The 25,309-nt window shown below is 47.7% G+C and overlaps 3 protein-coding genes across 6 annotated transcripts in view; 1 reads left to right on the top strand and 2 right to left on the bottom strand.

The window, feature by feature from the left end:
* cttnbp2 (cortactin binding protein 2) overlaps nucleotides 1-5,376 on the bottom strand; it is a 56,224-nt gene extending 50,848 nt beyond the window's left edge. For both annotated transcript variants that reach the window (XR_012926737.1, XM_076027188.1), the window contains exon 1: nucleotides 5,107-5,376. Coding sequence is in view for 1 of the 2 variants with exons in the window: in XM_076027188.1 (XP_075883303.1) it covers nucleotides 5,107-5,190 (84 nt within the window). In the remaining variant the exon portion in view is untranslated. The remainder of the gene's footprint in view (nucleotides 1-5,106) is intronic.
* A 7,315-nt stretch (nucleotides 5,377-12,691) lies between these two features.
* On the top strand, nucleotides 12,692-17,983 carry LOC142888782 (low choriolytic enzyme-like). Of its 2 annotated transcripts, none has more exons than XM_076027185.1 (8): nucleotides 12,692-12,808; nucleotides 14,318-14,373; nucleotides 14,772-14,871; nucleotides 16,012-16,173; nucleotides 16,310-16,427; nucleotides 17,108-17,286; nucleotides 17,555-17,636; nucleotides 17,725-17,983. In XM_076027185.1, the coding sequence occupies exons 1-8, from the start codon at nucleotides 12,787-12,789 to the stop codon at nucleotides 17,855-17,857; spliced, it is 852 nt and encodes a 283-aa protein (XP_075883300.1). In that variant the 5' UTR covers nucleotides 12,692-12,786; the 3' UTR covers nucleotides 17,858-17,983. The 2 variants fall into 2 exon arrangements, with proteins under 2 accessions (XP_075883300.1, XP_075883301.1); XM_076027186.1 differs by lacking the exon at nucleotides 12,692-12,808 and adding an exon at nucleotides 14,151-14,229.
* A 1,765-nt stretch (nucleotides 17,984-19,748) lies between these two features.
* Nucleotides 19,749-25,063, bottom strand: gtse1 (G-2 and S-phase expressed 1). 2 transcript variants are annotated; one of them, XM_076027183.1, is made up of 12 exons: nucleotides 24,924-25,063; nucleotides 24,629-24,738; nucleotides 24,480-24,537; nucleotides 23,291-23,993; nucleotides 22,927-23,091; nucleotides 22,086-22,218; nucleotides 21,590-21,979; nucleotides 21,433-21,487; nucleotides 20,773-21,006; nucleotides 20,382-20,670; nucleotides 20,181-20,297; nucleotides 19,749-20,064 (listed from the first exon to the last, which is right to left on the bottom strand). In XM_076027183.1, the coding sequence occupies exons 2-12, from the start codon at nucleotides 24,648-24,650 to the stop codon at nucleotides 19,975-19,977; spliced, it is 2,256 nt and encodes a 751-aa protein (XP_075883298.1). In that variant the 5' UTR covers nucleotides 24,651-24,738; nucleotides 24,924-25,063; the 3' UTR covers nucleotides 19,749-19,974. The 2 variants fall into 2 exon arrangements, with proteins under 2 accessions (XP_075883298.1, XP_075883299.1); XM_076027184.1 differs by having other exon boundaries at nucleotides 19,749-20,061.
* Nucleotides 25,064-25,309: the final 246 nt, after the last annotated feature.

Raw genomic sequence — 25,309 nt, 5'->3', positions numbered from 1 at the left:
CAAAAAACGTTGTCTGCAGTCTCTAGGCGAAGTTCCACAGTCCATCCTTGATCCCCCCCCCCCCACTGCTCTGCTCCGCTGCTCAGGAAGTGCGTGCACAGAGCTGTGATGTCACAAAGGGTGACTGATACTTTTTCCAGGGTTAGTGCCGCCACACCCAAGCCAAAAAAAACCTCAAAACAAACTTGTTTTTGTCGCCTTCTTAAATATGTGTAAAGTCAAACCACTTTTAGCAGGAGGCAGCGAAGAGCAAACTAAATATGCTGCGCCTTGAGCCATTCTAAAAAGTGCTGTGAACTGTTATTCAGAAAGATCTGAAAATGGGTGGAAAAATAGGCTTATTTTGCTCCGTGCTGAAAAACACTGTAATGTTGTTTGAGCAAATAAAAGCTGCTGTCCTGCGTTTCGTTTTCTTGTTTATTTTTCCGAACCACCGCTCAGTTGGAGGGCTGGAGCTTGGATGGTAAAGTGGAAGAGATTCCAGGAGATTGATTCATGTGCACCACGCCTCACCATCTCCCACAGCAGCCAGACGTTCTGTCCACTGAGAGCGGCAAGTCTGAGCCCCGAGCCGACCCCTCAGCGCCGCCGCTCGCTGCCGTGTCTGCACAGTGAGCAGGTGAGGCGGCTAACGGCTAACGCTCAATTGTTCCATGAGCCGTGTTCTTCACGCCGGAGTGGCCTGGACTGACCCGGCACTCACAGGCTGAGCTTTAGCGGCGGCCGGTTGTGCAAATCTACTAATGAGGCCTCTCCTCTTGTCAGTTCACTCGGCGCTTCGGGGGAGGGGCTGGGGTTGGGAGTGGGGGGTGATCCCTGCACTGCGTCCCACTGGCCACAACCATCCCAGAGACTCATGTCGCGCTACTGCTAGCGCAAATACTGTGTGATGTGACAGGCTGTCAGACTGACTCTGGGTGGTAGGGGGAAAAAGAGCCGCTGGGTGAGCCGGTGGTGTAGGTACAAAATCTGTCTGGGCTACCAGATCTGTCCAGGGTCTTACGGCAAGTCTATTTGGACAAACTACATCGCTGGTCGAACAGATAGATAGATAGATAGATAGATAGATAGATCTAATATTATTATATCTATCTCTATATATAATCACAATATCATATTATATCTGTTCGACTGTGATGTAGTTTAAGTAGTAGTCGATCGGTATAATATGCTTATATCTAAATATTATATCTATCTATATAATCATATCCATCTCTCTATCTATCGTTCGTTCATCCCGTTGACCGTGATGTAATTTGTCCTAACAGAGTTGCCGTATGTCGTCGAGATCTGTCCCGACTTATGGATGTATTATAAGAACCTGATACCGGACTGGCAATATGGTGGCAGGCTGATTTTTTCCAGTGGCCACCCGAGGTACTGCAGCAAAAACATTCCAAGGGCTGTGATTAGCTCGCTGTGATTAGCTCGCTGTGATTAGCTGCGTCCTGACGCGTCTGTAAGTGACATTCTCCAAGATCGTTCCCATTGGCAAAAGATCATGCGACGATGGAAAGTGACACTACTGCTCATGCGCTGTTGACCCATTAATACGGAAGTCAAAAACTTTTTCGGGACATTCGCTGGGTGAGCAACTTCATTGGAATGAATGGGCCGCCATCTTGGAATCTGGGGGCTTGGTCCCGACTCCCGGACAGATCTCGTAGCTTTACAGACACCACTTAGCCAATGACAGTTTGCCACGTCATTGAAATCGGATCGGATCTCGTAGCCCGGACAGATTTTGTATCAACACCGGAAGCCAAAAGAGGTCGAAGGCGACCTCTGAACTGGCACCAGGAAGACGCTGGTAGTTCTTTTAGGAAGAGAAAATGACGTCATCAGCATGAGTGCCATCAAACTGAAGCTGCTGCTCTCACGTTTGGTTGAAATACGCCTTTAAAGCAAGCTTCGAATACAGTGAACAATAATTACATTCTTTGGATCGAGGTCGACCTGTTGCTTGCACTTCACTGATCAAGCTTTTTCGTTTTTTAATTAAATCTGAAAATGTGGGCAACTCAATTGCAACATTTTCATTTCCAACCTGGTAACATGAGCTGGGACGTCAGTGCGGCGCCACAAACTGAAGCCAACTGTGACTGGATGGCGGTAACCGATCGGTCACATTACGGCCGACACCTGATACCTTTAATCAGCTCAGCATCGACGAACCCAAACCCATTCATCTCCGTTAGAAACAAATATCTCCAACCTGAACAAGTTAAACCAAAAAAAAAAAAAAAGCAACATCTCTGTGGTCTAATAGCACAGGAGGAGGCAATGAAAAAAATGCATTTTCTGGCAGCTGGGAGCACTGACCTTATAAATTATAAGCATACTTAATGTTGTCCACCGGCCTCGGCTTGTTTACGGGGACATCTGACGCCCGTGGTATCTGGGATAGAAATGTTGTTGCCGGGGAATAAGGAGCGATGGCATTACAGTCACTCATACTAATGGAGCCCCTCCAACATGGCAGCACATAAACACCGAGTGACGACTCCCAGCCTCCCATTACACAATAAAGCCGGGGAGACATTTAAATGGCAGGCTCTTATCTGGACCCGTCTCCCCGACATTCCGATCTGTTACCATCACGTGTTGCTCGGCCGGTTAAATTCTGGTGCGACGGTCCAAGCGGCCGCCATCAGTCCGATACAATTCAGCCGGAATTTGCCGTTTAAAAAAAGTAGAAACAAAGTTCTTTAGCTTTTGAAATGACGAGAAGAAGGAAAAGCAAAGAAAAACCATGACAGCTTCTTCCAACCCTTCAACAGAGCAGGCAGGCCGTTAACATGCCATGTGTTGCGCCACTGACACTTTTCAGACTAAACGAGTGGGAGTCGACCGGCAGAGTGCCTTCTCATCGACCTCTGACCCCCAACACCCCCACCCCCCCCAACCCCGGACGGCCAGGGAGGCTCCTCTCGCAAATCCTCCCAAACGAGAAACTTCCCCCACACCTCCGGCCAACAGCGGAGAGTCTGACAGGCCGGTGGGCGGGTTTGGGTGGCTGGGTGGTTGGGTGGGGGTTGAGCAAAGGGCAAAGTGCTTTATTTAACCACAGCAGGCACCACGGCTGGAGGAGGAGAAGGAGGTGGAGGAGGAGGGGGAGGGCGGGGAGGTGGCACCGAGCCGGAATCTCCTCATTTCCTCCACAACGGAGAGAAGTGACGGCGAAGCCACGTTATTTTTGTAACATTGGAATTTCGAGGCAGGTAGGAATGGTGAGACGTTGTCGTTAGCATTGCTAGCAAAGGTTTAAGCGCTTTCCTTTTGACTCTGGCCCCAGCGTCAGGGTGACAAACTGTGCCACAAATTCTGGGTTTCGTCAAAGGTTCCTTTAATTTAATGCCTCTGACATGAAATTACTAGGGACGCCGCATTCCCAGTGCTCCGAGGATTCTGGAAGATACCAGAGGAGCCAATGAGAGCCAACAAGCAGAGGAGGCCTCGCCGTTTCCCCCTCGGTTCGGTTTGTCTCCCGCGGCACCTGTTCGCCGACTTGTAAAGCAGCCTGGGAGCGCGCTCAGAAAAGACGGAGCGCCGCCGCGGTGGCGATGGTGCTGCTGCGGAGCGGGGGGTGGTTTCAGCTGGGCAGGGTGGGGGTGAGGTGGGGGAGTTGCGGAGGGGGTCCGGTCTGACACGGAACTCCCAGCTATGCCAGCTGAGTCACTGAAATTAAGCCCGATTTAGAAAGGTGTCTGGTGGACGAGGCCTCAGCCAGCAGCGGCTGCTCGCCCACTTCCTTCTCCTCCTCGCCGATCCCGAGAAGCAACCCTCACCTCCACCGCCCACACGCCGCCGCCCACGACGCCCACCGTCACCGCGCCGAGCGTGGTCGCCGGCCCACAATCTCCAACCGAGTCTGATTTCGCAAGCACTTTCCTACCTAACAAAAGACACAATGAAACCTCTCGGAGCAGCAGGTGCGCGCCAGGTTTCCATCAGGTCTCCTGACCTCGTGATCAATTTGCACGATTTGTGGCACACTGTTGTTGCTGTCCTGTGCAAGCTGCAAAAAGAGGAGGGGGTTGCAAGTGTGAGAAATGACAACCAGGTGTGTGTAAACGGTGCACCGGAGGCTGTCAGCGGCTTTGTGAGGCTGAACCGCGAACATTTTCACTGGTGGGGCCACAATGGGTTCTAAAATTTGAGAGTGGGGGCCGGAGCAGCAGCAGATGGATGGAGTGTTTTGGTGACCCACCTCATAGGAGAATCATGGGATGCGTAGCAAACGTGGTTGAACGTGGTCAATTGAAAACGTAATAAAGCAAGGTTACAACAAAATATCTGCTTTTAAAGTCCAACGGTGTTGAGTTCTATTTTGAAATGACTCTTTAAACACTGAAAAAATGGATGCGACACAGCTATTTAATGACTTACATACTATTAAAATTATTTCTTCCATTTCGGGCCGGACTAAAAAGCCTGACGGGCCCGCATATGGGCCCCCAGGCCGCAGTTTGCCCATCATTGCACTACAACCTACGGAAGCCTTTTGTCAGGACTCGTGACACCCTACAGTCCGGACCTGGCTGCCTGAGAACAAGTCCCACTGCAACAGGGACAGATGTCATCGGTAAAAAGTGTCATAGAAAAACAGCACAAACAATCCAGGCAAGGCAACAAAAAAAGAAAATCTCCTCTAAATCCAATATAATCTGATCTCCATCTCCCTCAGTAACAATCCACGTAAATCTGCCCGGGCTATGTGAGCTGCAACCTGTGCAGACAGCAGGGACGCTTTCTCCTTCTTCTTCTTCTTCTTCTTTTGTAAGGAGCAGGATGGATCAGCCGCTAGAGGCCAGGGGAGGGAAAGAAACGTCTTCACAGTTCACAATTCCGCCGTTTATATCCTCAGACGGCTCGTTTTTTTTTTTTTCCTCCAGACGAACCGCTGCTGCTGCTGCTGCTGCTGCTGCCGAGGTGGAACCGCATATAATAGATGCGCACTGGATTCCCCCCCCCCCCCCTCTACCTCCACACACACACACACACACACACACACGCCGATGAAAAGCGGCCGAGGGACGCGCGGCCGCGCGAACACAACAACACAGCCCCGGCGGTCTGACCCTCGCGGCGGCCCTCGGCTCTTACCGTGGTGTCGACACTCCCCAGCACGGCGGCGGCCAGTGTCTGTACCGGAGGAGGGTGCTCCCCGCTGGCTCCCTCCGACGCCATCTTCGTACTGTAGCGGTCTGCTGGCGGCAGCGAGGGCGCATCCGGCACGGCGCGGCGCGGCACGCGTTAACTATTGCGCTGCTGAACGAGGCGAAGCGCGGCGCGGCGAGGCCATCGGGACGGAGGCGGCGGCGGCGGGAGAGAGGGGGGGGGACGAGAGAGAGAGAGAGAGAGAGAGAGGGAGAGAGAGAGAGAGAGAGAGAGAGAGAGAGAGAGAGAGAGGCGAGACGGGCGAAGCGTCGGTGGTTAATTTGGTGGAGACGTAAATAAAGAGACGTGGGTGGGAGGAAGAGGAAGAAGAAGAGGACGGTGAAGTCTGTCTCCGCCGCGAGCGAACGACCAGCCAGCCGCTGCTGCTGCTGCTGCTGCTGCTGTTGCTGCTGTTGCTGCTGCTGAGCTGAGTGCGGGCGGCGCGAGGCGAGCTGGAGCTGCTCGCGAGGAGGTGGAGGAAGAAGAGGAGGGGGCGCGAGGGGCGGGTTCACTCTTGTAGGCGTGGACGGCGCGAGCGAGCGAGCGAGCGAGCGCAAGACGCGTAAAATCCAGATGCGTGCGCCTTCCAGTCCAGACTGGAGCGCGGAAAGGAAGAAGAAGAAAAGGGAGGCGCGTCGCGAGCCGGAGTGACTGACAGCAGCATTTGCCGGCCTCCGCAGCTGTAAGAAGAAGCCAGTCAGCCAGCCAGCCAGCCCAGTCAGCCGCGGTTCTCAACCTGAGGTGCACGGACCGCCAGAGAGCGGTAGTGAATTCACAATAGAGGGGGAAAACTAATGTTCTGTATGTGCAAAACCAAATGTCCAAATATAACCATCTGCCATCATACTGTATACCTGGAAGGTCTAAGCATGAACACCAGGTGGGTCGTTTAATAAATGTTTAATTCGTTTCACTCGTCCATCTGGCAAAGAGCCCATAGAAAGTGTTTATAAAGGTCTTGAGTTGAGTCAAGTCATCTTTATTGACCCCCCCCCCCCCATCCCCCAGGGGCAATTTGATATAGAGCAGCCGCTGGCACACTATCTAGATAGATAGATAGATAGATAGATAGATAGATAGATAGATAGACAGATCATAGAATTGACATCTTAGAACAGGGGTGGGCAAACTTTTTGACTGGTGGGGCCACAATGGCTTCTAAAATTTGACATAGGGGCCAGAGCAGGAGCAGATGGATGGAGTGTTTTGGTGACCCACCTTATAAGTGAAAAATATATATCATGGGAAAACACGTTACAACAGTGTTTAGCTCTCTATTGAAAGGACTCTTGAAACACTGAAAAATGGATGAAATGCAGCTATTTTATGACTTACCTACAATTAATGTAATTTCTTCAAGTTCAGCGGGCCGGATTAAAAAGCTTAACGGGCCGCATATGGTCCCCGGGCCGTAGCTTGCCCAATGCCTGTGTTAGAAATACAAGGTGATTAAAACTACAGCTGATTCAAATATTTAACAGCTCATGGAATGAATTGTCTCAGGTGTTCCCTTTAGGAAATGTCACATTCATAAAGGGCAGCTCATGCAGCTGTGGTATTCCAAAGTCAATCAAAAGGAACGTCTTTGGGAAAAACGTCTTCATGATTGTTTCATGCAGCCAATCAATTCTGATTCTGCCGCTGCTTTGACTTCTTCTCCGTTCTTTTTGAGGCTGTAACTCTCACCAGCTGCTTTGTGGTTTTGGAGGAGGTTGACTGTTATGAAATACTCACTCTGATTGAAACAGCCTTATCATAGAGGACGTCAAGATGGTTTGGGGGCAACCTCAGAATTAAATTCTCCACAATCCAATTTGTATCATCCGCAGCAGGAACAACATTTGGGGGCAACTTAGTGTAATCCTCACGATGAAATTAGCGTCCACCTACAAACCTTCTTCTTCTTCTTAAGACAAACTTGCACGGGAAAACGATCTGGAGAATGAAGTCGTCGCTCCCGCGACGGCTGCAGCCTTAAAACCCAGAGGCGAAACGATTTCCAGCGCCGAAAGCCTGACGTTAATCTCACACGTGTTTGCCGCTCGCAGCGGAAATCTCTGCCGCCGCCGCCGAACGGTCTGGGAAGCGCGGGGAGGATCGGAGCGCTCAGCTCGGATCCCAGATGTGGCATTCAGGATTAACATACAGAGGCTGATCCTGCCTGCTCGTCCACAACGGGGTTATCGACTCCCTATTTAGGTCAAACATTGCACAGCAGGCACTCGACACAGAGGACGCGGCCCTGGAACGAGTTGACAGGGTGGAAGCACAAATTCAACCAAGCCAAAGATATTTATGGAGTTTGCCGTCATTTCTGTGGATTGAATGATTTCTCCTCATTCACTGCAAAGTGGGATTTTTTTGTGTTGGACAGACCATCTGATATCCTCAAACTACAAGGTTTTAACCAAAGGAGTAAATAATTTGCGTCTTAACTTCAGCACTTCGCTTCAAGAAACCGAACAAAAAAAAAAAATCAAAATAACTTCCTCTATTCATCTCCGCCATGCACCCAAATCCTGCATTGCATCTCATCCCCTTGATCCCACGCCAACAAAAACACATCTAAAGTCGCGTCGGCACACAAAGCCGCCGCTCAGCCCGCCGTCACCCTCGGGAGGAATTTCAGGGGCGGGTTCCTGTCTTTTTTTCTTCTTCTTCTTCTTTTCCCCACACACAGATCTGCTCCTCTCGCTGTCTCGTCATGTGTCAAATCCCCCCCCAAAAAAGTCCCGTTTGAATCGGAGGCCGATCGGCTGAGATGGAGCCGTCATGGGGAGATAATCCCCCCGCCCCCCTCCCTCGAAAGGAAGCGCGCCATCAGCCAGTCATTATGAGGGAGGGAGATGGAGGGAGCCCTCCGGAGATGTGGCCTGGAAACTAAAGCCTCCCCGACTCCTGCGTTTCCTCATTTAGCCGCAACCATGAGGAAAAGAGCACCTGGTGTCTTGTTATCGGGATGGACTCGGATTTGTAGTGGTGAAGGGGATTATTGTGTTTTCATCAAGAAAAACACACGAAAACACACCTTGAGGTTTTGCCGCGTTGCTTCCCGTGTCCACAATTTACACAAAGTCTGACTTTGTCTGGCAGCATCTCCTGTGAACTGGACACTCACATCTCACAATCTCCGTGGGAAACCGTTACTAAACACTTTCAGGGGCCTTCGACAGTAAGATGTAGAGGAATCAATCTTTTCTTTTCGCACACTTCACAATTTTCCAAGCAGAGACAGACGCTATGTATGAAAATCATATCCAAAAGGAGGATGATTGGATAAACTCACCTTCTGTCAATGGGAGGCCAAGCTAGCTAGTGTAGCTTCCTCTTTCTGTCCCGACTCCACCCTGTCCGTAGCTCCGCCTCTTCTACCTTCAACCCTAACGATTACCAGTGGAACACCTTAGTTGAATCTCCAAAAGCCCCAGGAGTCAGATTATTCAATCTGGTTAGAAAAAACATTTCAAAAAAACAGAAAATGGGCTTCAAAGTTAAAAATGCCAACATGTTTCGTCCATGTAGGCCGTCTTCAAGGCAGATAACAGAGACAAAGGGATCTCCTTCATACAGCTCTCTAAACAAAGGTAGACAGTCACATGATCAGCGCAGGTGGTATCCAATCAACCTAGTAGGAGCAAACAGGCAAATCAGTTAACACAATTAGCATAAAGAAAGACCAAAACAATAATATCAATGATAATAATAATAATAATAATAATAATAATACAAATGTTTTTAATTATAGGAAAGCAACAATTCCAAAATGTTCCCCAATCGTTTTAAGGCAGGAGGAAAACAATGATTAGAAAAATGTTTTAGGGAACTCTTTCAGTTTTTCAAACTAGACAAAATGTTTCAAAATAAAAGAACATCTTCCCAAAATACAAAGACATTCCTTCAATATTACTTTTGATATCCACACCAAAGACCACCAGGAGTATACTTGTTGTTTTCCAACACCCAGCAGCACTCCATGTACTTATAGTTTGATTCAATCTGGTTGCGACCAAAAACATCAATGTTTCATTATTCTAATCATCTCTCTCTCTCTCTCGTTCTCTCTCTCTCTCTCTCTCTCACTCTTAGTCTCTCTCTCTGAAATGGCCGCGAGTCAGCACCCGTCTGCTTTTTTCCACAGTGGAAACGGATCAGCAGATCGGCAGGTGACCCTTGACCCTTGACCCTTGATGTCCTGCTGGGGGTTGGGGTAGAGAGGGGGCGGCGTTGCTGCCCCGTCAGGCCCGGAGCTCGGATGATGAGCGTCAAAGTCAGGGTGGCAGGGAGCGGTGCAACCGGACACGACGGTGGCAGACACTGATGGATGGGGGGGAGTGTGTGTGTGTGTGTGTGTGTGTGTGTGCGTTGGGAAGGGGGGGGGGCACATGGTCGGGGCCCCCTGGCCTCACCCTGGTGGCGGCGCTCGGCCCACATCATCAACCCCCTCGTTGTCAGGCCACGCAGCAGGCACAATGAGTCCCTTTTCTGCGGCGGCGGACGCAGTTTACTGGGAGGGCAGCCGAGGCGACGGCTCGCTCCATGACTGGCCGCCTGTGTGCGGCGGAGACGGCCAGCGGGCAGACAGGAAATGAATTAAGAGAGCGAGACAGCGAGGGCCGGATCTCGTATCACCGGTCTGGAGGGGGTCTGAAAGCGATTCTTCGGAGGAAGTGAAAGGAGGAGGAGGAGGAGGAGGCCGACTGGCCGGGATCTGGGCCACGTCTCTGTCAAAGAGTCGCTGCCCGCAGCTGAAGCAGACCTCTGTTTGCTGCTCTTCTCTTCCTTCGCTGACCTCCTCTCTCCATCGCTCTCACTTTATCTCACATCACTCCCTCCTTCCTTCCTTCCTGCACTCCATCCCGTGCCTCTGAGGTGAAGCGGTGCCTCCGAGGGGCTGAAATTCTCATTTTTCTCCCACGGATTCCTCGCTTTTCAGTGCAGACGAGCAAGGAATAAGAAAAAAAAATGCTGTGTTTTTGTTGTTTTTTTCCATTTTTGTGTACCAGCCGTGACAGAGCTGCAGGGTGACCTTGGAACGCCAGCAACTCGCTTTGCTCCGTTGTTTTCAGCATCACTATCCTGAATGATGAGTAGACTCGGTTGTTTCTCAGCGTCACCTCAGCATCACCTCAGCAAGTGCAAATACAAGCTTGTTATGCATCTTGTGGGCAGTAATTGGAAGGAAAACACTTAAATGAAAAGTAGCTAACAAAGAGAAAACAGGACTAAATAATGTTATTATTTTTATTATTATTATTATTATTATAAATAATAATAATAATAATAATAATAATAATAATGCTTCAGTGGAGGTTGGAAAGATAAGTGAAATGTCAGAGTTCAAAGTCAGAAAATAAATCCTCACTTTTTAAAACCTTCCAATTCAAAGAGTCAAAGCTGCTGCAGATGTCAAGGGCTTCGCTTTGCTACAAAAAAAAAAAAAAACCTAATCCGACTCTTGACGTCTATCGCTTCATCACTCAACTCCTCTTTCTCTCACGGATCAGAGGAATGAGTAGCACGAAGCCAACACAATGCACAGTTTACTGAGGAATTCCAAACGTCACCCTCTGAAACTTTTTTGTTTGTTTTTTTTTTGGTGCTGAAGGTCCTCTGAGAGAATGAAGACGAATTCTCACCGGAGTGACTCCTCAGAGCTGTTTGGGACTTGAGCTCCACCACACAGGGCCAACCCCTCGCTGATTCATCCTCCCGACCAGCACGAGGTCGCGGGGGTTCACGACCCTGACACTTGTCACCTGTCTCCGGGGAGAACAGACCTCTTGTTCACAACCTGCTCCCACTTCAAGATGCCAAGATGAGTCATGTGGAAATTTGACGAGTGGGGCGTTGCGCCAAGCCTGCAGGAACGCCGTCCCTCCCAAACCACACGGACGACTTAGTTGGCTGAAACACTGCCACGATCAACATCAGCTTCAAACAGAAACTGATATCCTATTCCCCCCCCCACAGTGATTTTCAGGTCAAATATTCTGGGGGGGGGAATCACCTGCTAACTCCATGATAAGGATTGACTGACTGTAATGTCCAACATGAGGGCACCACACCACTAATTAAACTTAATGTTGGCTAATTAATTCTAAATTACAATGGTTAATAAGTTTTGTAGTACATGAGTCAGAATATTGAATTAGTCAATATAGCACATATCATGATTCAATGATGGAGTCTTTTTGCTGTGTTTTTTTAATGGAATTGTTGTAAACCCCCCCCCCCCCCCCCCCCAAAAAAAAAGACTTGCCTATTATACTATTAATTACGTTTATCACTATATCTCAAGTTAGATAGCAGAACCGCTTTATCTCACTATCTAAAGGAGACAAGCTAGTATAATTGAATTAACTTGTGACTGCGAGATAACAGCAGAACGAAAGTAGAGAGCTCTGCCTGCTCAGCTCTGCAGGCTGATGACTCGCATCTCTCAGTGTGCGTGGAATGCATTCATCTTACGTTGTATCACTGGAAGAAGCAGAACGGCAGAGAGAGAGAGAAAAAAAAATCACAACTTCTGATGGGCCAATTGATGTTACTGTAGCCCTTATTCATCATTATTATTTCACCTAAAACTAGAAAACAGTGCATATTTTAATCATAACCACACGTTTTGTTCTGGTGGCATTGAGAAACTTTTTTTCTTTCCCCCCCCCCCTAAGCCCAGAACTGACATGTTTATGTTGCTCCTTTTGCAAACAGTCTGCACTTCCCTCGCGGAGTTAGCCTCCTGCGGTGACACTTCCTGCCTCGGGGCGACGTCACCTCTGAGAGGTGCCCAGTGATTTCAGACAGCCAGTCAATCACGGGTCCGTTCAGCGGGGGAATGCAGCCAATCCAGTCGAGGATGCTCGACTTCAGGTGGCTCCAGTTTATCTGTTAGTTATCTGTGTTAGTCTGTTCGCCGGAAGAATAACCAGTTTCAACAACAACATACAAATCCACTTTAACATTAAATAAATAATAACAATAATAATAATAAATAATAAAAATAATAATCTATTGAAGTAATCTATGTCTCTACCCTGTCAGTCAACTCTCTGGGAATGAGAAAGCCCATCGTTCCTTCATAAGGTGTGCATTTTTACACACAGCCCCTTATAACCTCACAAGGGGCATTTGTACTACTCCTAGGTTAGTGACCACGCCTCCCAGCTGAGTGATGACATCGCCAGCTAAGAATGCCTCATTGCGCTTACTTTCCAAATAAATGGAAAGTTAAAAAAAAAAAAAAAAAAAAAAAACACAACGCCTCAGCAGGAAGCTGTAAACTAAAATTTGCTGTTTGTTTCGTTGTTGTTGTTGTTGTTGTTAGTAGTAGTAGTAGTATTAATTATGAAAGGACGCGTCGTGCAACCTTGCATGATTAAAAAAAAAAAAAAAGTTCTGATAGTAAGTAAAATATCTAATTGCATGAACATGCTCAGTTTGAGAGGCACTGGACATCTGTTTGTGTGGTGACTTGTCACCCTCTAGTGGTCTTTTGTGAAGGTGCCCGAGTCTCTCGTGAAGCTGAAGCTGCTCCTTCAACGTGAACGTGACGGGTACGAGGAAGTTTTTCAGCGCTAAAGCAGGTGGCACCCCGGACAGCTGGCAAAGAGCACGAGGACAACTGTGATGGTGACTGTTGGCGTCTCAGGTTCGTGATCTCATGCTTTTGTTTTTAAAACGTTACTCTGTCGGTCTGCTACTGTTGATTTAAACGTATTCTTTTGGAGAGCATGTGGTGTGGTGGGTGGTGGGTGGGGTGTGGGGGGCTGTGGAAGGTGAAGAGCAGTGTGTTTTGTGTATCTTTGTAATGTATGACTTTCTGCTATTTGCATGTGGGACGACCTTGAAAACGAGATGCTGCATCTCAAGGGGTTTATCCTAAATACCTTCAAGTTGAAATTTGCAATCGGTAGTTATGATATAGTGAAAATGCAGTTCACGTCACGTGGTCACATGTTACAAATTGAAACATTATTGCAATGCATTACATATTAACTATCAAGACAAACCCAATAGCACGCCGAGGATCTTTGATATCCGTTCTCTGGCCAACAAGTGAGAAACAGTCAAGTTAATGTTACAGCTAGTAAACATAGACAGTTCAACATGCGGTATGTAAATACAATGTGTATGCCCTTATATGTTTGCAGGTACAGGGTATTGTTTAATGTCTCAGACGGCATTTGTTTTCACAGTACTGCAAAGTCATCATCACAGGTGCCCTTTGTTTGCTCTGATGTGGTGATCATTTGAATGTTGAGGCGTCTCAGCATTTAAACAAGTTTGTTTTTTTGTTTGTTTTTGCACGTTAATGTGAACACAGGCAGGCTTGAGCACATGCAGATAATAGTGCAGAATATCTTTGGAAGTCTTTAGTGAATTATGATTGCTACAGAACAGCAGCAGCAGCTCTTTACCTGGCACATGTTGTCTCGTTGGTGTCTCTGGTTCGCCAAGTCACAGAAACTGGAACGGTGCTTCTCCCTGTTTACAAAAACATGCAAAAGAAGGGAACAGTAAGGGTCTCATATGACACCCACATCTTTCTTCAATCATTTTCCAGCCTTGACTCTGGTGGAGCAGCCTCACAAACCTGCTTACATAATAAACAAATAAATGAAAATAGCCTCGTCGAGAGACTGATGCTTTGGACCCTGACCATATGAAAGAGACAAAAACAGGAAGGTCTGAGAGGGCAGAGTCAACACCTTGCTGACGGTGTCGTAACTGAGCTCGGAGAACTTTTGTCGCCTTTTTTTTAATTTATTTTTCTACATGTTTTATTATCGATTAAAGATTTATTCCTCCGCCACCTCAAGTGACTCCTGTCTGTTTCTGCCACCACTAAAAACTGCAAACACTAGAACCCTGGCTGTGTCGCGTTGCACCTGCACAGTCGGATGTCTGCAAAGGGTGGACCTCAGTCAATAAGAATAATGAGAATTGCAAAGTGCGATAAAGTAAGGCAAATATCCTCCTTATTTAGAGGATTAGGAGGCAGTTCTGCTCGACGTCGGTCTCGGCGAGGCCATGACGGAGGACGACGTGCTTCGGCAAAATATGTTAAAGGTCAAGAAACAATAGTGGCTGTCAGCCCCTGAAAGAAATGATGCTGCTTCGTGTTTGGGTCTGAGTGGTCATTTGTTTAAATTTGCAGTCATGAAGTCATGCGTCCTGATCCTGCTGGCAGTCTCAACTTGCACAGAGGCAGCGGTGAGTCCTCCAGCTGAAAGTGCCAGATACAAAAACTAATTGTGTTTTCTCTTCCGTCAAACAGTGAGTTATGAAGCTGGTGGAGAAGAGCTTGTGATCTTTCAATGTATAGAGGTTTGCTCAGTGCTTTATTGGATTATAAGGTTTTCCACTGACTAAAGGAAGATATGCGTCACTCGTATGGTTATACTTTGTTGAGACACTCACACATAATATTTCATGTGTTTACGACAACAAAGAAAACCCCAAACTGTTAAAAGACGTTTCAACAGTCTTTCAACAGTCTTTGGTTGAGTCGAATTTGTCGGCTTTTAATTAAAATAAAAAAAACACCTAATTTACCGCAAACTAACAAGAAAGTGACAAAACTATCAATAGTTGTTCTTCTCTCTTTGTAGGTTGTGAGATCAATAAATGGCGTCAATAACCGCAAAGTTGGAGAAAAAAAGCTTCTAGCCACAGTGCAGTCTGAGAAAGCAACCGGCAACAACAGCCTCGGTAAGTTACAACTGGGCAGGGGAGCAATTCTGAAATTAACCAACTTCCCGTTTATCCTACTAAATAACAAATCTCGAGTAAAAATCAAACCTGCTAAAGGGAACCAAAAAGAATTCGGAGGAAGTCTTTAAAGATGACTATTTCTTTGTTTTGAGCTCATTTGCGAGTAAACACCGCAAACTTTGTGATGAGTAAAACAGTCTTTATTGGCACACAGTCCGCAAGTGGAGCCCTGCCAGTGTATTTAATACCGGATTTATTTAGTGCCATTCCTTTGGCTTTTGCTCCTTGTTTGCCCTTTAATCCGTTTGAGCCGAAACCAAATGCTGGCATGGCAGCGCTGGAAGGGCAGGCTTGGAGCGCTAGCTCAGTGCAGGTGAGCTAAGTAGCTGATTTCAGATCATCTGAAACGCCATTGGACGATGAGACTGTGCTATTCCCGAATCAACTCACAATCATTATCATTACTATTTGTTACTCAAGCTGCGTTCAGACTGCCAGCCAAAATCAGATTTTTAGCCCATCCAGATTGAAACCGGATGGCTTTTTGTAGTCTGAACAGTCACAAATCACATGAAATCTGATTTTTGCCAAACGGATTGGCATTTGGACAGATGTGTCTCAGTGTGAACAGCTCTAAACACACTGTTGGGTTTTGACTGTCTGTGACGTCACTCTACGCAACACAAGAGCCAATGCTCCAGACCAGAGGGCACCATTCCAGGTGCGGAGCTGGAACGTAATGGAGCAGACAGAAGAAGTAGGAAACAGCAGTGCCTGGACAGAGGAGAAAACTCATTGGCTCATCAGTGTGTGGGGAGAGACTGTAGCTCCACTCAAGCCAAGCTCCAGGCCATGTAGCGCAACAATTCCATTTAGTTTTTGCCGCTGTCGCAGTGATATAACGTCACACACTACGCGCTACGCTGGACGAGGCCTCCGCTCTGACGTCGTTGCTACAGCAGCCTGTCAGATGGGTCAATAATGTGGCCCAGTGTGAACAGAGCCACATCTCATTTGGACACTTGCTAAAAAAAAAAAACAGTGTGGACAGTCAGCACTGAAAATCAGATTTAAGGAATCTGATTTGAATCAGATTCGCCTGCAGTATGAACGCAGCCTTAATGTCGCCCCCTGCAGACCGGAACCATCACGGTAACCGCCTCAACAGAAGCGCGGTGGCCAATGTTCCTCCTCATCACCGAGCCCTGAGAAGTACCAGTTGTGCCCAGCGTGACTGCAAGTGGCCCAAAGCCCCGGATGGCCAGGTGTATATTCCCTACATCATCGCCGACCACTACTGTAAGTAGTAGTACACTTTTGGTGGGCTCGTGTCAAAGGGGAGGAAATGTGGCATGATGAAATGATAAGATGCCATCCGATTGGTGCTGGGAGATTAATAGTGTGCTCAGGCCGTATGACTGTCTGTGTCCGTCAGCTGCTGAAGAAGTGGATGTTATCCTGAAAGGAATCGACTCCTTCTCCGTCTCCACCTGCATCCGCTTCATTCCTCGCACCAACCAGGACGAATACATCTACATCCAATCTCTGGATGGGTATGGCAAGCTCAGTGTTGTTGGGATTACTCCATAAAATTAGTCCAACTACTGATTACTGATTACTCCTTAAAAAAAAAAAAAAAAAAAGTAATCTCATTACTTATTTAACTACTTTTTTTTGCATAAGTAATCAATTACTAATTACGTTAGGTAAAAAAAGATAAAGTAACAGTTGAGAACATCTTGTTTCCTGCACATAACGCACAGCGAACCACAATATTCTTTGATGTAGACGAGATGAAGTCAAAATAATGTTTGTATTTCCGGCTACAAATAGAGCCGCTGTTTTTCCTTTTGCCGCCGCCATGCTTGTTTTGGTGCGTCGTCGCATGTCAATGATGTTAGATGCACGGCTGCATCATCAATCTGCAACATCATTGTTTTCTGTTGTTTTTTTATGAATTTCAGACATTTTGCGGATAACAACAGATTTTCAGCCAGCAAAATATTTCAGAAAAGTAATGGAGTAGTTACTTGATAAAGTAATTATGATAAAACGACCAGTTTTACCACAGTAATCCCGTTATATTACTCCGTTACTTAAAAAGTAGTTTAATTACAGTAGTGGATTACTTAGTAATAGATTACTCGCCAACACTGGTCAAGCCACAGGAGGGAGGGGGGGCGGGGGGGGGGTCATGTGCGTGGTTTGTTTCTTATGCCACTGTGTGTTGCAGCTGCTACTCCTTCGTGGGCCGACTGGGCAGCGTCCAGGCGGTGTCCCTCAGCCGCCAAGGCTGCGTCCAAGTGGGGACGGTGCAGCACGAGCTGCTCCACGTCCTCGGCTTCGACCACGAGCACTGCCGCTCCGACCGGGACCACCACATCCAGGTTCTGATCGAGAACGTCATGACAGGTGGGCTGCATTAACCAGGCCGCCACTTACTAACCACCAGTTGATGGTTATCTGTTTGCAAAGTCGGGAGGGGAGGGATCCTGGTCAGAATCAGGCTCCTCATATTTGAACGTATTCAACACAGCCAAAGACCTTCAAATGTGGACAACGTCCGATTAACTGACCCCTCCGTAAACCCTGCGCCCCTCGTGTCCTTGCAGTCGGGACCCTTTTTTAATTAAGAAAATCAAAGTAAAGCGCAGTAATATTCAATCTGCTGCTGCTGCAGATGAGGCCTTCAACTTCGACAAGACTGACACCCTGAACCAGAGGACGTCCTACGACTACGACTCGGTCTTGCACTACGACAGGTCAGTCTCAAGGGGGCGCAGCTCCACCTCTCTGCTGCAGAGAAGTCCCGGGTTCTGCTCCAAGCGTTTGACGATTTGCTCCCTGCAGACTGGCCTTCTCCAAGGACAGCCTCCTCCCCACCATGGTGGGCTTTCCGGACCGCAACGCCACCTTCGGCACGGCCATGCAGATGAGTCCGAGCGACATCGAGCGCGTCAACCTGCTCTACTGCAGCAAGTAGACCCAGGCCCCCTACCAACTGCCATTCGTCTTCCAGTGTAACTGCAGAAAGATTGACCATGTTTGCTCAGAAAGGGAGGGAAACACACTCAGACTCTGATAAATAAATAATTATCTGCAAGCTCTATTTGCTAATGGATTCTAATTTATTGGTCTAATTTGTCATGATAGACAAGTGTTGTATTATATTGTAATAATTTGATCGTTTTGTGCCACTTTTTCTTGTACACATGTACGAGTTCACCCGAGGTTTTATTTGCCTTTGAACAACAAAACCTAAAAAAAAAAGAAAAACAAAACCATAATTAAAATAAAAGGTTTTTGGTTTTTTTGTGCACATTTAGCTGAACGTTCGAGGTTCAATGACCTTCTGTTCTCCTCGCCTCCTTAAAGTCCCTCAACTCAAATCTTCCTTTGGTCTAAATCTCAATGGATGGATCAGCAGAATAAAAAAAATCATATATATGTCAAAAAAAAAAAAAAAGGGTTACAAAAGTTTAAGCATTCCTTAAAAAAAAACAACCAAGCCACAATACCACAGTATGAGAAAGATGTATGCACAAAGGGATGTATTGTCTTGAACTTGTTCAGTGTCAAGCTGACATAAGTGCGACTCCGACCTGAAGGAAAAACAAACAAACGTGGAATTAGCAGTTTAAGTTCCTGCGTCGCCAATGTCTATATGCTCTGTGTTTGTCCAGAGGATGAAGCCAGAATAAAAGGTGTGTCTGCAGCGCTGAGACTGAGACTTAGAAGTGTTGCTCTGCGGTCGACGCTTTTGTGCAAACATTGTCTGATTGATGCCCTTAACTTAAAGACTTGAAGTATTTACGTGAAGGGCATCCGGGGTTTTGTGCAGCAGTTTGAATGATTGATTGGTTTATTGATTGTAGCTGTAAACCAGACAGAAATCCCTAAGTTTATTTCCTTGGATGAATAGATTTTTATTGGCGTGTCTTATTCTTTTTTTTTTAATACATTGTACCACCTTGTCTACTAATTCATAAATGAATTGACTATAAACTGTATTTAACTATTTCAAATGTCATCTATTGGGTTGATAATCATCATTACTTTGTGTTTGTATTACACATTTCAAATGAAAGAAAAGCAAAGACGTTTTTTTCACACACGGTTTCTCACCTGTCTGTCCAGTTCTTTGTTTGTCCTCTGAGGGGAAAATTCAAATATTTTCACGCTGATAACAGATGTTCGTTCCCACGTTTCTTTCCACTGAAACAGAGAAGCAAAGATAAAGAAAAGTTTCTGGTTTTGAAGTTTTACTGTCAGAACGCAGGTGTGAGCTCTACAAACCACCCAGCAAACCGCTGACTTGCTCGTGGAACCACTCTGCTACAAGTAGTTAGAAATGTAATCATTTCAATTTAAATAAAAGTGAATATAGCGTGATCTGCCCCATCAAGCATCACAAAAAACATTTGTAGAGAAGCCGTTTTATTGCTTCCCTTTCAAACTAAATGTGTCAATTAATGACTTAATTAGAGCAATATGTCTTAATGGTGCACTTATTTATTTGAATTTGTAATCATGTATAGATTGCAGTAGAAGACAAAACAGCCCCACCTACTGTCAGTTGTGCAGCCGTCAGGTCGTTATTTGCTTTTTTCTTCTCTACTTCTCTTTCCTTAAACCCCAACAGTTGCTGTTCTGACCTTGTCTTAGACCCGGATGCAGTCCGAGACCACCAGGGGGACCAGGAGGAGCAGAGCTCGAGAAAATGCCTCATCAGAATGTAACAAATTCCAGCTATGGGCCGATGAAATAGAAAAATTTGTTGATCTTTATGCTTTGTATCATTTTTGGTTTCAGTGATGTTGTACTTGATGTTACTGAAATGCTGTTTGCAGAGGCAATGAAATGCACAGAAACCCTTTGACAGTAGTGACATAAACATTTATTCCGACATCAATAAGAGCAGCGATTTGGACACGAGTAAAAATACAATTTAGGTGCCGAAAACATCGGCCACCTTTAAATATTTTTGATTTCAACCTGAATGCTGTGCCTCAGTTGAGATTTGACTGATTAAAACTCTGTCGTTAATGAAACACATCTTCATGTTGCTTTCTGAAAAGGCCACGCGGGTCTGCGGCCGCATCAGAAGGAGAGGTTGATGAGCGGGGCGTTGTTCTCCCTCTTGTCCTCGGGGCTCCACTTGATGAGCGGAGAGCTCAGGTCAATCAGCTGCTGAAACAAAACAGGCTTGTGATGTAAAATAAAAAACAACGACAAATAAATAAATACATAGCTCTACAAAATAATAATAATATGATAATGATGGCGATAATGATAAAAAATATCACCTGAGCGCCGGTGCAGGTCTTGTTGTTGGTGCGGATCAGGTCGGGGGTGTTGGTCAGATCAATGAGCAACTTCTCATGAGGGTGCGGAGCCGGAGCAGGAAGATCTAGCAGCAGGACCTGCAGAGGAACACAGGAGACTGAGACTGAGCTGGGAATGTACAGCTGGTACAAACTGATTTTATTTTGTGTGCTTGATGTAACCTCCAGGGCCTTGCTGTTCTTCTCTTCTGCTGTCTCCAGTTCAATCAGGTTCTTGTTGGGCTCGGGTTTGACCTCAGTAGTACCGGCAGCGTTGCTGCTCTCTGATTGGTCAGGCTGTGGGGGGCTGGGCAATGGAGCAGCAGCAGATGGCTCCTTCCTGTCCTCCTCCTCCTTGTGCTGCTGCTGCTCCTCTTCATTCTTCTCCTCTTCCTCCTGCTCATCATCCAGATGCAGCGATTGGACGATGGGGATTTCAGTCTCCGCCTCCTGAAAGCCTGAGGAGGCGGGTCTGGGCAGAAAAGCCATAAACATGTGACCCAATAGGGACGATCTCACTCATAAGTCATCAAAAACGGTTTCCTGATGGTCGACAGCAGATTTTACAATGTACCTGCAGCCTTTTGCTCCACTGACAGAGGTGGTGAAAGGGGCGGGGCTAGAGTCAGATTTCAGTAGTGATCTGGCGGTGCGGTTCTGGTTTGTGGGCGTGGCAACAGGCAAGGCGGACATCCTGCGCTTCACCGGCGTGGGGAGGGCAGTAGGGCGAACGGCCTTGACCTGCGGTGGCGGGCAACGGCCAGCAGAGGGAGTCGATGGAGCAGCGAGGGCGGGTTTCTGAGGAGCACTGTGAGGGAGAGAGAGGGTCACATGATGATGATGATGATGATCTTGATCTTGTCAGCAGGATAATGAGCGTGTATGTATTTTAAGAACTGGATGTCAGACTGGCAATCGGTAGTGTGCCGATTGTTTCCCAGTGGCCACTTGAGGTACTGCAGCCCCACAAAAGAAATTAGTTTATTCTCAGCGTGACTTCCCGCTGTGTCTCAGCTTGTTCTGATTGGCTGCATCCTGACGTGTCTGTAAGTGACGTTCTCCAGAATCGTCCTGATTGGCCAAATAGATCAGGTGAGTTACAGTGGCATGATGGGAATTGACACTACTCCTCATGCTCTATGGGCCCATTAATGCGGAAGAATGGGTGAGCAACTGCATTGAAATGAATGGGCCGCCACCTTGGCTGATAATTAGGACACAGAGCGCCACCTACCCGTCCAGGCTGCTCACAGACGCCAGCCTCTTCGGCTTCAGCACACTCGAGACGTCTGGGGACGAAGCACGGAGACGGAGTCGGTCACAGGCACGTCGCAGTCGACTTACCAAGCTCGAATAACTGACACCCGACAGCTGTGACATCGCGGCCTCACCAACTCTGCTGGACAGACGCCTCCCTCCTCCAACGGGCGTCGGAGCAACCAGGGCCTCCGGTTTGCTTTTGGTCTTCTGGTCGCGCAGCGGTTGAGCCGAAGCGCGGGCGGGCACAGAGGCGGTTCTCTCTAAAACCCTCTTGACGGGCGTGGCCTCCGGCTTCTTCAGCGGCGTGGACTTGGCGCCCTTGACGACGCGCTCCAGCTCCTGAGGCTTCCTGGCCTGGGCGGACAGCGAGCGCCGGCCGGTGGTGGAAGAGGGCACGGGCTCCACAGCGGCGCCGATGGTGGGGCGGCGCACCCTGCTGTTGGCTGCAGGTCGGCTGATGCTGCCGGGGGCGGGGCCAATGGAGCTGCTCATGCTCTGGTTTAGAGACGAGTTCAGTTTGCCTGCGAGGAGACACACGAGTTCAGCTGCTGAGCTTCTGACTGAGTGCAGCTGGACGGGGTTGCCGTTATGTGTGTGTGTGTGTGTGTGTGTGTGTTGCTAGCGTACCTTTAGTCGGGGACAGAGACATGCTGGAGTTGAAACTAGACACCGAGGAGGAGGATGACGATGTGTTCTTCCTGTCCGTCACACTCCTGCCCTGGAGCCGCATAGCCTTGACAGCTGACGAGTTCCTGGCCCTCTAAAAGACAAAAGCAGGATCAGAGATACATCACACACACAACAACAACAACAACAACAACAACAACACGATCCCAAGCTGCGTTTCCATTACTCCTAGACCTGCTCAAAACGTAAATATTGCGACAAAAAAATGGTAATGGGACACCTGATCTTGGAAAAACCTCGTTTTTTACACTCTCATGAGGTGGTTTTTCAGAAGTATCAGTACAGAGATATATCACAAAAAGTGTCATGGAAACACTTTTTTCGCATTAACGCAAGATTTTACAAAAATTACATCTTATGCACTGCGCACCATTCAAAGGCAACACCTGCAAATCGCATATGCACTTTGTGGAAATTTTTTAGAAATATCTGCTGATGTGAGCCTCTATCCTACTGACATGAGTGACAGCTTTAAATTCCAGTAGGTGGTGCTGTTTGACTCCGTTGTTTTAACTTCAAGGCCTGCCCTGGAAGACCGAGTTGCCTCTGGTGGTCGGAAAGAACACTGCAAACAAGGTCGATATTAATCGCCGCTCTAAACGTCCAATCTTTCTCATAGCAGATGTTCTTTCAAGCTAAAATCATCAGACCCTGTGCACGTCCACCTTCTGGGCTACGGTAAAAACACTCTGGTCACCGCTGACAAGTGGCCAGTACTCACTGGGGCTTTAAAAACCACGGGGATGTCAAAGGGGGAAGTGCGTCTTCGAAGGGGGCTCACCTTGGAGGGCGGAGCCAGAGCGCGCTTCCCGAGGAGGCTGGAGTTGGCCGAGGTGTCGCTGACGTCCGAAGCGACGCTCGCCGAGTCAGAGAGCAGATCCTCGGTGGACCCGCCAGCCTTGCTGGAGGCCTGAGAAGACGGGCTGCGCTTCCAACCACCTGTCGTCTGAAAAACAGGAACGAACAACAGGATTGTTTTAGTTCTCATTAAAATCACCTCCACCTGCACTGTCAAAAGGATCAATTTAACAAATTAAGAACTTTTTGAACTGCTCAAGAGTGACCAGAGATGCACATCTGGCCTCCAGAGGTTATTCTTTTGAATATTCTACTGACAGAATAAACAATAAACAAACTTTCCCTACTTTGACTGGTGCCTGCAGTCGTGTTTTCTCCACTTTGCTCCTGCTGGCTGGAGCAGAAACGTTGGGGGCAGCTGGTTTGCTGGGCAACACGACGCCGACGCCCAGCGAGGTTCTACCCCGCAGCCCCGTCCTGGGCGGAGCCTTGGGCCCAGGGGCGGGGCTGGAGGTGCCTGGCCTGGTGGCGGCTGCGGCCGAGCGGGCAAGGGGATTTGCGCCAGCGAGGGAACGCCTGGTGGGCGGAGCCCGGCTAGATGGAGGCGTCCCCGCGGCGCTCCCCCTGGACAGTAGGCGGCGCTGGACGGCTGGTGGCAGCTGCTTCATGGGGCTGTCCTGCACGCAGAAGGTCTGGCGCTTGATGGGGCTGAGGGCGCTGGCGGGCTGAGTAAACACGCCCAGTTTGGACTCGGCGTCCTGGACAAACTCCTCAGTGTCTTTTGCAGCAGCAGCAGCAGCAGGTGAAGGAGCGACGGCGACGGTCCCGCCCTCTACACCCTGCGGCGGACTCAGTTCACCGCTCTGCAGCTGGTTGGCCAACTTGTGGGCTTCCTCGCACACGGCCTCCAGCTGGTCTCCGGTCAGGGGGCTCCAGCTCGCCCGCAAGCCGGCTTTGTGGAGCTGAGACTCCACGTGGACAGAGACGCACTTCTCTGTGTGTGTGACTGCACCCACAAACACCTCGTCCTCATCTTCATCGCCGTTGGAGCTGCGGGGCAGAGAGAGTAAAACAAATCACTGACACCGCAAGGAACGGTTAACAAAGTGAAAGAGACTCAACCCTGAGTGCAGTAATAATAATAATAATAATGATAATACTAATACTAATGAAGTTAATGTTCACACCTTATTATCCTCCTGCACAAACTTTAAATTCCTTTGAACATTCTGTGTTGTAGTTGACCACTGGTAGATGTCACATGCTTTCTGCATTTAATTATGATAATTAATTACATTTTTAAGAAATAAAAATAGTTCCCAAATCTTGTTTTTCATTAACAGCAAAAACCTAAATTGCTGTATTTAATGACTCCTGTTTATTGTCATGAAATTATATACTAAACACTACAAATGCCTGCGATTCAGGGTGCAGTGCTGGTTCCTCAATTTTGCTGAACGTTCAAGTTGGTAGGGTTGGTTTCATAAATTGTATGCAAGTATTGGCCCGATTTAAACGATGTGGGGGATTTCCTACCTTGCTGGTGACAGCGAGACATCGAAGTCAAACTTCTCGTCGTGCAGAAAGAAAAGATCTGAGCACACAGGCACAAACAAGTCTTAAACGAGTCAATAAAAAACCTTAACATTGAGCCGCCGGTTCGAGGTCTCGGCGAGCCAACTCACCGCCGTTAGCCCCGCGGTTCATTCTGTTGTTGCTGCTGCTTGATTCCTCTGTGACAAGCAGAATCGATCCGGTTCAGACCTGCTTCACTTCACTAAACTCTGACATTCAACTAAAACAAACACAGACGAAAACATATAAACGTTCCCGAACACATATTCACTCCCAAACGATCTGATTTTGTCTTTAGCCTGTTAGCATAGCGGTTCGACAGCTGACATCTACGGCTAAAAAAAAAAAATCCCCGCCAAACAATGTTTGCAGTGCAGATCGTATTTTGTCAGCGCAGTTGCTCACCGGACTGTTTGGAACACAGACGGCACAGACTTGTGGAAAGACCCGAATATTTGTTTCTGCTCCGCATTCAAACTGCGAAAGGGAAAAGACACATACACACAACCACGCAGACGATTCAAATCTCCGCCACTGAGATCACGTGACTTTAGCCCGTTCAACAATTGGTCGGACTTGTTTGACGGAAGAGGAAATAGAGGGTGGGATTCTTGGAGAAATGATAAAAACTGTGTTCTGCTGTCTTGGTCATAGACAAGTACGTACTTAAACATGTATGCAATAGATTTTTTAATTAAAATAAATAAAATGAATATAGTATTTAATTCTACGTTTAGCTAAGCTCTCTACTATCTTCTATGCAAGAGCATAGAAGATAGTAGAAAGCTTGT

The sequence above is a fragment of the Nelusetta ayraudi genome, unplaced genomic scaffold, assembly GCF_046127955.1.
Source record: "Nelusetta ayraudi isolate G7.1 ecotype Tasmania unplaced genomic scaffold, CSIRO-AGI_Nayr_v1 ptg000020l, whole genome shotgun sequence".
NCBI lineage: Eukaryota > Metazoa > Chordata > Actinopteri > Tetraodontiformes > Monacanthidae > Nelusetta > Nelusetta ayraudi.
The sequence above is the reverse complement of the archived record's forward strand: the minus strand, read 5'-3'. Positions and strand labels throughout refer to the sequence as shown.